The sequence below is a fragment of the Protomyctophum bolini genome, assembly GCF_963924005.1.
Source record: "Protomyctophum bolini genome assembly, chromosome: 9".
Lineage (NCBI taxonomy): Eukaryota > Metazoa > Chordata > Actinopteri > Myctophiformes > Myctophidae > Protomyctophum > Protomyctophum bolini.
In genome coordinates, this window is record NC_137870.1 from 48314843 (window position 1) to 48330707 (window position 15865).

A 15865-nucleotide genomic window follows, 5' to 3' on the forward strand; every position below is an offset into this window, starting at 1 on the left:
AAGAAGACACACAGAAGAACATGAAGGTACTGAAGACATTCCTGGGAGATGATGTCAGTTCCTTGGAGGTCTTCCTGCAGAGAGCCAGCGAAAAAGCCCTGAAGAGTAAGAACGGCCACCTGGACCTCTTTGTCCGCTTCCTTCATGGCCTCTCGCTGGAGTCCAACCAGAGTCTGTTAGGAGGCCTGCTGGGTCACACAGAGAACAGTCCAGAGAGCATCCAGAGAGTCATCAACAACCTGAAGAAGATGGAAATGAAAGATCAGAGTCTCTCTCCTGACAGATTCATCAACATCTTCCACTGTCTGATGGAGATGAACGACCTCTCAGTACATCAGGAGATCCAACAGTACCTGAAGTCAGCGGACAGATCAAAGACAGAACTGTCTCAGAGCCAGTGTTCAGCTCTGGCCTATATGCTGCTGACGTCAGAGGAGGTTCTGGAGGAGTTGGACCTGCACCAATACAATACCAACATACCAACAGGAGCATGGGGGGGGGGAGCCAGACTACTCCCAGCTGTGAGGAACAGCAGAAAGGCTCGGTTAGTAGTCATGTGGATAGAAAACCTGTTAGAATCAATCTACCATCACACCTAATTACTATAATAATAATCGGGTCTCTCTGTGTGTGTGTGTGTGTGTGTGTGTGTGTGTGTGTGTGTGTGTGTGTTGCCTAAATGGAACTGACTGACACTCACAGAGAACAAAGAAAAAAAAAAGAGAACATTCATAGATCAATCAATGTAGTATTAAACCATTTTGGGGCGGGAAACCCCTTTTGGTGTTAGCATTATGTTATGCTTTAGCTATTGAAAAATAGCAGATCTACAAGCTCATAGCGCGCCACCAAGTGGCGCGCTATGAGCTTGTAGGTCTGCTATTTTAATCGAAGAACGACTGACATAGAAACATAGCTTTTTCAGAAAACTGTCAGGATGTAGAAGACATTTTTAGAATCTGATCTCAGGTCAGAATGGGTTAATACAGATTATCTGTCTTTCACTTTGATGTTTTCTGGTTCCCTGTTCTTATATGACCTGTTCTTATATGACCTGTCAATATCTGACCAACTGGACTGTTCTTATATGACCTGTCAATATCTGACCAACTAGACTGTTCTTATATGACCTGTCAATATCTGACCATCACTGTTCTTATATGACCTGTCAATATCTGACCATCCTAGACTGTTCTTATATGACCTGTCAATATCTGACCAACTAGACTGTTCTTATATGACCTGTCAATATCTGACCAACTTTACTGTTCTTATATGACCTGTCAATATCTGACCAACTTTACTGTTCTTATATGACCTGTCAATATCTGACCAACTAGACTGTTCTTATATGACCTGTCAATATCTGACCAACTAGACTGTTCTTATATGACCTGTCAATATCTGACCAACTAGACTGTTCTTAAATGACCTGTCAATATCTGACCAACTAGACTGTTCTTATATGACCTGTCAATATCTGACCAACTAGACTGTTCTTATATGACCTGTCAATATCTGACCAACTAGACTGTTCTTATATGACCTGTCAATATCTGACCAACTAGACTGTTCTTAAATGACCTGTCAATATCTGACCAACTAGACTGTTCTTATATGACCTGTCAATATCTGACCAACTAGACTGTTCTTATATGACCTGTCAATATCTGACCAACTAGACATTGGTACATTTATATTACACTTTATAGTTCATTTCATTGAACATGAATTTGATCTAATCTGTGTTGATGATCACTGATTTTTCATCATCTACATTTACAGACTTGTTGGCTGTCTACTCCAAAAGGCAGAATATGAGATTGTGGCTTCAGCTCTCAGCTCTAATCCTTCACATCTGAGAGAATTGGACATCAGTTATAATGAGATAGAGGATCCATCCATGGACCTGCTCTCTGCTGCATTGAAGAGTCCAAACTGTCATCTGGAGATACTGAGGTCACATTATTATTAATAGTTCTGTTTTATTATTTATAGTTTGATTCTTAATAATAAGAGTGTTAATAAAGTTGACATCATGGTATCCCACTGATTAGAATAATAATATGGTCAGAGTTTGTGTTGTCTAGTTCACACTCTCACATCACAATGCTACGGTACAGTAACTACAATATGTGATCCATCATGGCTGCTAGGGGATTATCATTATCAATGCTACGGTACAGTAACTACAACATGTGATCCATCATGGCTGCTAGGGGATTATCATTATCAATGCTACGGTACAGTAACTACAATATGTGATCCATCATGGCTACTAGGGGATTATCATTATCAATGCTACGGTACAGTAACTACAATATGTGATCCATCATGGCTGCTAGGGGATCATCATTATCAATGCTACGGTACAGTAACTACAATATGTGATCCATCATGGCTACTAGGGGATTATCATTATGTGAACTAATGGGGTACAGTGATTACAGTATGTACAGTAGTCATGTTGACACACACACACACACACACACACACACACACACACACACACACACACACACACACACACACACACACACACACACACACAATTCCTATGTTGGAAGATTAAGATTATGATGATTTACTTCACATTATCCCTGCCTTCTCTTTCCATCTCTTGGGGTCTTTACTCCAAAACTGTGATATTCAGTCCAGATATTTCATGTGTAATTACAGACTTGCTGGCTGTACCTTCACACAGACAGGATTTGAAGTTCTGCTCTCAGCTCTCAGCTCTAATCTTCTCCATCTGAAAGAATTGGACCTCAGTTTCATCTGCCTGCAGGAATCACAACTGCTCCAGCTCTCTGCGTTACTGAAGAGTCCACAGTGTGGACTGCAGATCCTGGGGTAAAGAATGTGTGTTCTCTCTGTGTGGATCTCTACTTGAACATCAATACAGCACTTTGTTAAATGTGTATTTCTCTGCAGGTTGTCAGGCTGTGGAGTCACAGAGGAAGGCTGTTCTTCTCTGGCTTCAGCTGTGACCTCCAACCCCTCCTCCCAGCTGAAACAGCTGGACTTGAACTTCAGCCACTTAGGAGACTCTGCTCTGAAGAAGCTGTCTGCTGCCCTGGAGACTGTCAAGTGAGTAGACTTGTGTAGAGCGGCCGTCAAAGGTTCCAGGTTAAATTCCCGGCTCCTCCTGGCTGCTACATGTCAAAGTGTCCTTGAGCAAGACTCTCTGAACCCCTAACAGCTCCCGATGAGCATGCATGTTTTCCTCTGCCATCGGTGGGTGAATGTGAACTACATTGTAATGTAAAGCGCTTTATAAATGCAGTTTCCCATATTATCATATCATATTACCATATGATCCATGGTTCATTCTAGCAGAGATTTAATATACAGTAGATAGTGTCTATGTTCCATGGTTCTATAACATAGATTAATATACAGTAGATAGTGTCTATGTTCCATGGTTCTAGAGAGAGAGCATTTTGTTCCTCAATCTAATCCAAATCTGAGAGATACGTGTTAATCACATGACCACAGAGATATGGTACCAATGTGTGTGATGTTTGGACAGTCTTAATCACATGACCACAGAGATATGGTACCAATGTGTGTGATGTTTGGACAGAGTCTTAATCACATGACCACAGAGATATGGTACCAATGTGTCTGATGTTTGGACAGAGTCTTAATCACATGACCACAGAGATATGGTACCAATGTGTGTGATGTTTGGACAGAGTCTGTGGGAGAATGATGACAAAATGTGTTTAGTAAATATTTGGTGGGACTAAAACAGACCGATGTGAGACATTAAGCAGCAGGTTTTGACTTGATTCATTGTTGTTCTACTTCCTACAGTGTGAATCATGGAGGAGAACACTGGACTAAACCTCAACTCCTTACAACACGTGAGTCTGTCTGTCTGTCTGTCTGTCTGTCTGTCTGTCTGTCTGTCTGTCCAGGGGGTCTGTGGATGGTTCCAGGGGGTCCGTGGGGGGTTCCAGGGGGTCCGTGGACGGTTCCAGGGGGTCCGTGGACGGTTCCAGGGGTCCGTGGGGGGTTCCAGGGGGTCTGTGGGGGGTTCCAGGGGGTCTGTGGACGGTTCCAGGGGGTCTGTGGGGGGTTCCAGGGGGTCCGTGGACGGTTCCAGGGGGTCCGTGGACGGTTCCAGGGGTCTGTGGACGGTTCCAGGGGGTCTGTGGACGGTTCCAGGGGGTCCGTGGACGGTTCCAGGGGTCTGTGGACGGTTCCAGGGGGTCTGTGGAGGGTTCCAGGGGGTCTGTGGGGGGTTCCAGGGGTCCGTGGGGGGTTCCAGGGGGTCTGTGGGGGGTTCCAGGGGTCCGTGGGGGGTTCCAGGGGGTCTGTGGGGGGTTCCAGGGGTCCGTGGACGGTTCCAGGGGTCTGTGGGGGGTTCCAGGGGGTCTGTGGAGGGTTCCAGGGGTCTGTGGACGGTTCCAGGGGTCCGTGGGGGGTTCCAGGGGGTCTGTGGGGGGTTCCAGGGGGTCCGTGGGGGGTTCCAGGGGGTCTGTGGGGGGTTCCAGGGGGTCCGTGGACGGTTCCAGGGGGTCTGTGGAGGGTTCTAGGGGGTCTGTGGGGGGTTCCAGGGGGTCCTTGGGGGGTTCCAGGGGTCCGTGGGGGGTTCCAGGGGGTCTGTGGAGGGTTCCAGGGGTGGAGGGTTCCAGGGGGTCTGTGGAGGGTTCCAGGGGGTCTGTGGGGGGTTCCAGGGGGTCTGTGGGGGGTTCCAGGGGGTCCGTGGACGGTTCCAGGGGGTCTGTGGAGGGTTCCAGGGGGTCCTTGGGGGGTTCCAGGGGTCCGTGGGGGGTTCCAGGGGGTCTGTGGACGGTTCCAGGGGTCTGTGGACGGTTCCAGGGGTCTGTGGACGGTTCCAGGGGGTCCTTGGGGGGTTCCAGGGGGGTCGTGGGTCGTTCTTCGATTTTTCAAAAATAGCAGACCTACAAGCTCATAGCGCGCCACTCGGTGGCGCGCTATGAGCTTGTAGATCTGCTATTTTTCAATGGCTAAAGCATAACATGATGCTAACACCAAAAGGGGTTCCCGCCCAAAATGGGTTAAACACTTTATCCATATATTATACGTTGGCTATTTAAAAATAGCAGATCTACAAGCTCACAGCGCATCACTGCGTGCCACGCTTTGAGCTTGTACATCTGATACTGTGTGTGTGTGTGTGTGTCCTTGGAGGGTTCCAGGGGGTCCTTGGGTTAGGGTTAGGGTTCCAGGGGTCCGTGGAGGGTTCCAGGGGGTCCGTGGAGGGTTCCAGGGGTCCGTGGGGGGTTCCAGGGGGTCCTTGGGTTAGGGTTAGGGTTCCAGGGGTCTGTGGAGGGTTCCAGGGGGTCCTTGGGGGGTTCCAGGGGGTCCGTGGGGGGTTCCAGGGGTCCGTGGAGGGTTCCAGGGGGTCCGTGGGGGGTTCCAGGGGTCCGTGGAGGGTTCCAGGGGGTCCTTGGGGGGTTCCAGGGGTCCGTGGGGGGTTCCAGGGGTCTGTGGAGGGTTCCATGGTCCGTGGGTCGTTCTTCGATTTTTCAAAAATAGCAGACCTACAAGCTCATAGCTATGAGCTTGTAGATCTGCTATTTTTCAATGGCTAAAGCAAACATGATGCTAACACCAAAAGGGGTTCCCGCCCAAAAATGGGTTAAACACTTCATCCATATTTTATACGTTGGCTATTTAAGTGTGTGCGTGCGTGCGTGCGTGCGTGCGTGCGTGCGTGCGTGCGTGCGTGCGTGCGTGTGTGGTCGTGCTCCGTGCACGTATCATTCAGTGAAGGATGTATTTAATGTGTACTGTGTTGTTTTCTCATCAGATTTCCAGCGTCTCACTCTGGACACAAACACAGCACACTGTGTCCTCTCTCTGTCTGAGAACAACAGGAAGGTGACCCGTCAGGATGGTCAGAGTCATTCATATCCTGACCATCCTGACAGGTTTGATAGAAAGCCTCAGGTCCTGAGTTCAGAGAGTCTAGATGAACGCTGCTACAGTGAGGTACAGTTCAGTGGAGTGGTTGGGATAGGAGTGACTGACGGAGACATCAGTAGGAAAGGAGCCGGTCTGGACTGTCAGCTTGGAGAGAATGAACGGTCCTGGAGGCTGTACTGTGCTGATGGTCAGCATGGTGACTTTTACTCTGTCAGACACAATAGTAAGCTGACATACCTTCCTATCCGTCCCTCTGGCTCCAACAGAGTAGCCGTATATCTGGACCGTACCGCTGGGACTCTGTCCTTCTACAGAGTGTTAGAGGACACTCTGACTCACCTGTACACCGCCCAGACCACCTTCACTCAACCGCTCTACGCTGGGTTCTATGTTAGCACTGACTCCTCTGTGTCTCTGTGTGAGGACAGACAGGCTGTGAGGACAGACAGACAGGCTGTGAGGACAGACAGACAGGCTGTGAGGACAGACAGACAGGCTGTGAGGACAGACAGACAGTGTGTTGTATTATAATGTAATAATCAGGACCAGGTGTGGTGGGGGGGGTGTTTACATAATCAATATGTTTTGGTTTCCATGGAATCACTGTTGGGGTCATCTGAGGTCACCGTTAGGATCATCTGGGGTCACCGTTAGGGTCATCTGGGGTCGCCGTTAGGGTCATCTGGGGTCACCGTTAGGGTCATCTGGGGTCACCTTTAGGGTCATCTGGGGTCACCGTTAGGGTGATCTGAGGTCACGGTTAGGGTCATCTGGGGTCACCGTTAGGGTCATCTGGGGTCGTTGACATGTAAAAGTAGCACAGTGGTTCTCAGCCTGTGGGTCGAGACCCTCTTATTTTCTTAAGATTAGTTTTTGGCTTTTCTATTCTATAAAAGGAAACATGCACACACACGCGCACACACACACGCACACACACACACACATCCAGATGGTTCAAATGGAACCAAATGGACCGCGACGGGGCACGGCACCTCCGATAAACATCCACCCAATCCACTTCTCTCCACCTGAGTCGTGCCCTGAGAGACAAAGACTTTGAGAAGCTGTCCAGTGTGTCGCAGCGTGAGCTTGTAGAGCGGCTATTTTGTGTAAAAACAGTCATTACGACCGCATCAAGGCCCGCCAAATGTTTTATTCCAAAGACTGACTAAAACTAAAATAGAAATGTGCCCAAAACAACAATGCTGTTATCTTATATAACTATATATTTGTTGTTATATTTGAGATGTGTTGATTAAAAACATATTTACATTTCATGCTGTTGAACGCCTTCTTTGACCCTCCTATGGCCCTTCTTTGAGGGGCGCTAGTCCCTCCTATCAGCAGCTTTTCAGGGTGAGTGTGACCCTCCTATCAGCAGCTTTTCAGGGTGAGTGTGACCCTCCTATGAACAGCTGTTCAGGGTGAGTGTGACCCTCCTCTGAACAGCTGTTCAGGGTGAGTGTGACCCTCCTATCAGCAGCTGTTCAGGGTGAGTGTGACCCTCCTCTGAACAGCTGTTCAGGGTGAGTGTGACCCTCCTATCAGCAGCTTTTCAGGGTGAGTGTGACCCTCCTATGAACAGCTGTTCAGGGTGAGTGTGACCCTCCTATCAGCAGCTTTTCAGGGTGAGTGTGACCCTCCTATGAGCACCTTTTCAGGGTGAGTGTGACCCTCCTATCAGCAGCTTTTCAGGGTGAGTGTGACCCTCCTATCAGCAGCTTTTCAGGGTGAGTGTGACCCTCCTATGAGCAGCTGTTCAGGGTGAGTGTGACCCTCCTATGAACAGCTGTTCAGGGTGAGTGTGACCCTCCTATCAGCAGCTTTTCAGGGTGAGTGTGACCCTCCTATGAGCAGCTTTTCAGGGTGAGTGTGACCCTCCTATCAGCAGCTTTTCAGGGTGAGTGTGACCCTCCTATCAGCAGCTTTTCAGGGTGAGTGTGACCCTCCTATGAGCAGCTGTTCAGGGTGAGTGTGACCCTCCTATGAACAGCTGTTCAGGGTGAGTGTGACCCTCCTATCAGCAGCTTTTCAGGGTGAGTGTGACCCTCCTATCAGCAGCTGTTCAGGGTGAGTGTGACCCTCCTATGAGCAGCTGTTCAGGGTGAGTGTGACCCTCCTATGAACAGCTGTTCAGGGTGAGTGTGACCCTCCTATGAACAGCTGTTCAGGGTGAGGGTGACCCTCCTATGAACAGCTGTTCAGGGTGAGTGTGACCCTCCTATGAACAGCTGTTCAGGGTGAGTGTGACCCTCCTATGAACAGCTGTTCAGGGTGAGTGTGACCCTCCTATGAACAGCTGTTCAGGGTGAGTGTGACCAGAACGCAAACATTGAAGCTAAAAGTGAGGGCAGAAAGATTGAAGACGGAAACGGTGAGGACACAACATTGCGATTGGCCGGAATGACATTCCGGATGATTTGATTGGTTGAACACGGAAAGTGACGTATGATGAATGATAAGAGCGCCCCTCACTTCACACGGGTGTGATTTTTCTTTTTCCTAACCCATTTTGGCCGGACGTCGAAATTTGAAAAATGTCTTAAAAATCCTGTGTGCTCAATATTTCATGTCAAGGACCCCAAAATAATATGTAATTGGCCACCGACCCCCCTCTGAAAACATGTTGTTCCAGGGACCCCTCAGAAGCAAAGACTTGAGTTAAAATGTTCACTCTGTAATAATATATATTCAAACATTTTCACCATTTTTCAAAAGTAGCAGATCTACAAGCTCATAGCGGTGCCGCGCTATGAGCTTGTATATGTAGATCTGCTATTTTCAATAGCTAAAGTATAACATAATAGTTTAATGAAAGATGTTCTACTTCCAGATGACTTCCATGTGTAACCATCATACCAGGCGTTGTTACACTTTAAACTCCAGCTTCTCGCTCAAAGGTTTTCAACAACACTTTTCAGAGCAATGTTTAATTATAATAAACATAAACATTGTTCAGCTGTAAATGAACATTGCGTGTGTGTTTACGTCGTGGCTGTCATGTTGGAAACGGCAGTAAATCAAGCAGGCGCAGCTGGTGCTCCGAGGCTTTGATTAGGCATCGGTCTGTGTTACGGTTACGTAAGAACTTATTTCTTACGGTCCGTAAGAACTTAATCACACCCGTGTGAAGTGAGGGGCGCTAATGTATTAAAGTAATCAAAACTCATGTTGATTATATAGGTGATGTAAAACAAACATTACATTATCTTTATTGTTTTTTTTAATACTGTTTTTATTAGGCATTTTTGTAAGACAATTTCAGATTTAGACAATGATAATAAGTAATTCAGTTAATTAAAAAAGAAAAAAATAACAGGCAATGTAAATGTTCCACATACAGTATAATAAAAAAGACATAAGTGTAAAACAAAAAAACAGTTAAACAATGACAAGTGTGAACAGACAAACAAAACAGACAACAGGACAGACACTCTTGCTCTCAAACTTCCAACATGTTGTGAATTAAGTAAGTTTAGACATTCTTTTTTAAATAATAAAAAATACTCAGTTCCTTTTCTTTCAGTTCCTTTTCTTTCTTTCCAATTTTCTATTGTGCTATCTATTGTGTTGGAGGGGTTAGCGTCAATAAAGGGTTGCCATGTCTGGTAGAACCTATCTTCACTCCCTCTCAATTCAAATTTAATCTTTTCCAATTGTAAGTAATGCATAACATCCTTCATAAGTGAAGTGTGAGTTGGAACCTGTGCTTGTTTCCAATTCAACAGTATCAGTCTGCGAGCCAGTAGAGTCACATATTTTACCATGTTATATTGGAAAGTAGACAGTTTGACCGCGGGCCCTGTGACTCCCATAATTGCTGTTAGTGGATCCGGGTCAAAAGGTCTTTCAACAATGTCTGACAGTGATTTAAATATACTTTGCCAATATGATCTTAGTTTTGTGCAATGCCAGAACATATGAGCTAGAGTGGCCGGCGACTGGCCACATCTGTCGCAGGCTGGATTCACATTTGGCATTCTCTTTATTGTTAATGGCATTTAATGTTTGTGTTTAGGGACAAGATGACGTACATTTTCCCTTCGTTGTCAAGGGTTAGGGTTAGTGGCGTTAGTACTAATGGCGTTTTTAAAACAAACACTGAACTAAAAACAAACATTAAACCTGTATGTACTCACAAACAGACCTGCTGAATTCAGCCATTGACCAATCAGAATCAAGCATTCAACCAAGCCATGTAATAAGCGATACTATAGGCCAGTGGTTCGGCACCGGCTTGTAAATCTGCTAAAGCTAAAGTATATCGTAATGCTAGTTAAAACACCAAAACCACGTAAGCCCAATTAAAAAAACTGTGAAAAAATACTATAGCCGATCTACAAATCGGCTATTTTAAATATTTATTTAAACATGTCTTTAATATTTATTTAAATATATATAGATGTTGTAGGAAACAGACACAAATGAGGCAGATTTAATCTAATTTTGGGAAATACTGATTTAACCAGCACAATCATTACTCACTCTCTGGTTACAGTAAAAATCCTCAATGTTAATTGAAATCTAACTGTACAAATGTAACCGAAAGGGGTCCATTTGGTTATATTTGTGCACTCTGATGAATTAAATAAACACTGAGGATTTTACTGTGTTAATTGCTAGAAACGTATAATCCACATATACAGGAACCCTGGCATCCCAATTCACATCACAACAGGCGAACATCCAGCTAAAAATAGTCAATCTACACTACAGGGTCTCAGATATGTGTCTAAAAACAGTCAATCTACACTACAGGGTCTCAGATATGTGTCTAAAAACAGTCAATCTACACTACAGGGTCTCAGATATGTGTCTAAAAACAGTAAATCTTTTTTTTTTTCTGTGCTGTTTGTTGTCAGGCTTGGCTACAGGTTGCAACTGCAGGCTCTCTCCACATGAGGGCAGCATAGGGACGGCTGCTTTCTGTCAAGCCTCGTCACTGTGGCTGTATGCATGCATCTTGCACTGTCTGTATCAGTGGGGTTTTAAGGCTTTTTTACCTTCAATTGTAGTTGTTACGTCCCCACCAAAGAGGTCCAGGTGTTATTTTGTGCATTATTGGCTATTTCACCTACCATAAGCCCTCAATGAATTGCATTGAATTGCATTGAATTGAATGGGGCTATGGGGTGTTAATTCGCTTATTTCCATCGCTCAAAAACCAATAGTATTCCAAGCAGCACACTTTACTACTTATTTCGATGTGCTGTGACCTTGTCGTGGTGGAGAGGCTTGGGTACTTCTATGACCCTAAGAGCTATGCTGGGGGGAGCCTAGTGCTCCTGGCAGGTTTAACCATACCAGACAGGTCTTGGGCGAGGAGTGAGACGAAAGGCAGCACACTGGCCCTCCAGGTTGGGGGTTGGGTGTGGCACTAACAATGCCACCCCATAAAACAGAAACTACAATGAACAATCCTATTGACACCAGGCTCTTGGTAGACTCTGGCTACGCAAATTATTTGGGTGGCAGTATGACCACTCCTGATGAAAGCCGGAAGGAAGTCAGGAGTGCGAAAGAGGGCCTACTGGGGCCTAAAACCACGATCCGCTTTGGAGCGTGGAACGTCCGAACCATGTTTGAGACCACTAAGACAGCACAAGTCCTCAGCGAGATGAAAAGGTACCACCTGGACATCCTGGGTATAAGTGAAAGTCACTGGACTGGCTCCGGACGTCAAGTCCTGCATGATGGGTCTATCATCCTCCATTCGGGCCATGAAAACACCCACACACATGGTGTAGCCATCATAATCTCCAAGGAGAAAGCTAAAACCCTGCTTGAATGGGAACCAGTAAGCGAGAGGCTGATCAGAGTACGCCTCAACTCCAAGTTCTGTAAACTCACCATCCTACAGTGCTACGCACCAACCAACGAGGCAGAGGAGGAGGTCAAAGAAGACTGGTATGAACAACTACAAATGGCAGTTTCTAAGGTACCCCAACATGACATGCTTCTCTTAACTGGTGACATGAATGCCAAAGTGGGAACCGATAACTCCAACAATGAGAGGGCAATGGGCAGGCACGGATGTGGCGAAAGGAACAACAATGGCGAACGCCTGGTCGATCTCTGCATGAGTAACAACCTGGTCATCGGAGGTACCATCTTCCCTCACAAGAACATCCATAAGCTCACGTGGCAGTCACCTGATGGTAGGACCATCAACCAAATCGACCACATTATCATCAATGGCAAATGGCGCAGGTCACTGCAAGATGTTAGAGCTTATCGGGGAGCAGATGCCTTTAGTGACCACTACCTAATCGCTGCCACCATTAAACTCAAGTTGAAGAAGTCAATCCCACAAGGCCACCGGCAGAGGAAACTTGACATTGCAAAACTCCAGTATCCAAACAAAAACAAGGAGTTTTTGTGTTGGAGCTCAGAAACCGCTTCAGCACACTAGAGGCTTCTTCTGAAATCATAGAAGAACCCACTGTAAGCAGCAAATGGAATGCCATCAAAAACATATACACCGAAACGGCAAAGAAGGTCCTGGGCTTCAAACCAAAACGGGCCAAAGAATGGATATCGGCTGACACTTGGCAGAAAATCGAAGAGAGAAAGCAGTTGAAGGCAAAGGCTCTGAACACCAAGTCCCAACGACTCCTCGAAAAAGCCAACACGTCCTATAAAAACAAGGACAGAGAGGTAAAGAGGAGTTCAAGGAGAGACAAAAGGGTCTTTGTTGAACACCTGGCAAGTGAAGCTGAGAAGGCTGCAGCCTATGGAAACTTGGGCACAGTGTACAAGATAACCAAGCGTCTCTGCGGCAAATGTACAAACCAAACTGCCCATGTTATGGACAAGAATGGCAACATCTGTACAACAGAGCGTGAGCAAGCAGCCCGATGGGTTCAACACTTCCAGGAAGTACTCAACCTCCCTGAGCCAGAACAACCAGCCAACATCACAACAATATACTATATCCTGGACATCAACATCAATCCCCCTGACTCTGCTGAGATTAAATCCGCCATACAGACCCTGAAGAGTGGCAAAGCATGTGGCATTGATACCATCCATGCCGAGATGCTGAAGGCCGACATTGCTACATCAACACGAGTGCTGACGGACCTCTTCCAAAACATTTGGAATAGTGACACCATCCCTGAAGACTGGTCCAAAGGTCTTATTGTCAAAATCCCAAAGAAAGGCAACCTCAAGAACGGCGACAACTGGCGTGGAATCACACTTCTATCTATTCCAAGCAAAGTGTTCTGCAGAGTCCTTCTCAACAGGATGGAGACAGCCATTGACACCAGGCTTAGACAGGAGCAAACAGGCTTCAGGAAGGGAAGAGGATGTACAGACCAGATCTTTGCACTGCGGAACATAATAGAGCAGTGCCTAGAATGGAACACACCCCTCTACATCAATTTCGTGGACTTCAAGAAGGCTTTTGATAGTGTCCACCGAAACACCCTCTGGAAGATACTGAACTCCTATGGGATACCACCAAAGCTCATATCCATCATAAAAACATTCTATGAACATTTTGAGTGTAGTATCATCATGGGGAATAACCTCTCTGAGGCGTTTCCCGTGCAGTCCGGAGTGAGGCAGGGGTGCATCATCTCTCCTATCCTCTTCCTTGTCGCCATTGACTGGATCACCACCAACACCACAGCTGACAGACCGAGAGGCATCCAGTGGACCCTATTCTCCCAGTTGGAAGACCTTGACTTCGCTGATGATCTTGCTCTCCTATCCACAAACCACAACAACATGCAGGCTAAAAACTGACAGGCTTAGCACCTTCGCCCGACAGGTCGGACTCGGTATAAACACCTCAAAAACACAAGTGTTGTGTGTGAACTCCACCCCCACACAACCCATCCTTGTCGATGAAAAACCACTCGAGTTTGTGGACGATTTCACCTATCTGGGCAGCCTTATCAGTAAGGACAGTGGGGCATCAAAAGACATCAGAGCAAGGCTGGGAAAGGCTCAGGGTGCCTTCTCCCAACTCCGATCCATCTGGAAATCCAAAAAATATAGCCTCAAAACGAAGATGCTCATATACAACAGCAATGTCAAGTCTGTTCTGCTGTATGGATCTGAGAGCTGGAGAGTGGTCAAGACAGACACAAGGAAAATGGAAGTGTTCCACAACAGATGCCTAAGACGTATATGTCAGATCTTTTGGCCAAATAAAATATCCAACAATGAACTGTACAAACAAACAGGGAGCCGGAGCATTACCAAGGACATTACACACAGACGACTGAGATGGCTAGGGCATGTACTGAGAATGGAGCAGGACTGCATCACAAAGGTGGCTTTAAGATGGACACCACCAGGAAAAAGAAAACCTGGGAGGCCCAAGACCACCTGGCGCAGAACTGTAACGCAGGAGCTGGAACAGATGAACCTGTCCTGGGGAGAGGCGCAACATGCTGCCAGGGATCGAATGAAATGGAGAGCGCTCATTGAAGCCTTATGTCCCATTGGGGACGAAGAGGAGTAAGTAAGTAAGTAAGCTCTTTGCGAAAAATACTTTTAGAAACAACTTTTCAGTGAGATAAGCCGTGAGGTTTGGTCAGTTGTTATAGTGGCATCCATGGCATGCTCTCTGGAATCTGCGTCTCTTTGCAAATATATAAGCTTTAGTCGAACTAAAGGAGCATCGATAAACCGGCAATTATGTTCAGCTTTTACTTCATCATGAAGTTGTAGTAGAGTACAACAAATGTATTGAAAGTATTTAAAACCTCTGCATGGGTCACTGTGGCTGTATGCATGCATCTTGCACTGTCTGTATCAGTGGGGTTTTAAGGCTTTTTTACCTTCAATTGTAGTTGTTACGTCCCCACCAAAGAGGTCCAGGTGTTATTTTGTGCATTATTGGCTATTTCACCTACCATAAGCCCTCAATGAATTGCATTGAATTGCATTGAATTGAATGGGGCTATGGGGTGTTAATTCGCTTATTTCCATCGCTCAAAAACCAATAGTATCCCAAGCAGCACACTTTACTACTTATTTCGATGTAAATAAGCAAATTAGCACAAAATCCCAACCCCCATTGAGAGCTTATGGTAGAGGAAATAGCCAATAATGCACTTTTGCACAAAATAACACCTGGACCTCTTTGGTGGGGACGGAACAACTACAAATAAAGGTAAGAAAGCCTTCTAGTGTGGAATTCTCCTTTAATAACCAGTCAAGGCAAGAGTAAGAAGAACAAATGCTCATTTACAACTGCAGCCTGGCAGAAAAGGCAAGGCATCTTGAGGGAGAGGGGAAAGCTTAGGCGCCAAAATAATTAAATAACCATGTCAAAACAATACTGCAACTCATTATAAAACAACACGTGTGGTATTTAAAAACCTAAAGGCGCTTTACTGTCCCAGAACCTCTGGTATTAATTCTTGACCTCCCCTCCCTCATCTATTAAAGAACTATATCTTATGACCCTGGTCCCCTATAAAGCCACGTTGCAGAAATCCTTGCTCAGGGTGGAGGGACAACGGCTGGTCTCTGCATGAAAACTATAGTCTTGAGAGACCAGTGTTGTTTTCGTTGACTAACACTATGACGAAAAATGTTCGTCGACTACCTTTTTTCACTGACAAAAACGACATAAAAACCAAGCCATGATGACTAAAACTATGACTAAATAAACTAAAATGTCAGGAAGGGACTAGTGGACAAGAGATATTTAAGTCATTTTACACTTATTTTCAGCAAGTGTAAATACAGTCATTACGACGGCATCAACGCCCACCAACATACATTTTAGACGACTAATTCAACTGTAGATTTAGTCGACTAAAATATTATAACATTCCAGGTGACTAAAATATGACTAAAACTAAATGAAAACTATTCAAGTGACTAAAACTAAAATAGAAATTTGCTGCCAAAACAACAGAGACAACTTGTTGTGATTCGGTGACTATAATAACTATAATAAACAATAATAATTGAATTGAATTATTAAAAAAAAAAAAAC

At 45.7% G+C, this 15865-nt stretch overlaps 2 protein-coding genes across 2 annotated transcripts in view; both read left to right on the plus strand.

Moving 5' to 3' along the window:
- The window catches only part of LOC308321234 (NLR family CARD domain-containing protein 3-like), a gene marked incomplete at its 3' end in the record, with an annotated part of 36803 nt that extends 33709 nt beyond the window's left edge, over positions 1 to 3094 (plus strand). Inside the window, exons 12-14 of the mRNA XM_080772073.1 lie at positions 202 to 544; positions 2680 to 2853; positions 2935 to 3094. Coding sequence (XP_080628199.1) covers positions 202 to 544; positions 2680 to 2853; positions 2935 to 3094 — 677 coding nt within the window. The remainder of the gene's footprint in view (positions 1 to 201; positions 545 to 2679; positions 2854 to 2934) is intronic.
- Positions 1 to 6802, plus strand: part of LOC308320878 (uncharacterized protein) — a 288416-nt gene extending 281614 nt beyond the window's left edge. Inside the window, exon 21 of the mRNA XM_080771587.1 lies at positions 6334 to 6802. Coding sequence (XP_080627713.1) covers positions 6334 to 6432 — 99 coding nt within the window. The 3' untranslated portion in view covers positions 6433 to 6802. The remainder of the gene's footprint in view (positions 1 to 6333) is intronic.
- The last annotated feature ends 9063 nt before the right edge of the window (positions 6803 to 15865 follow it).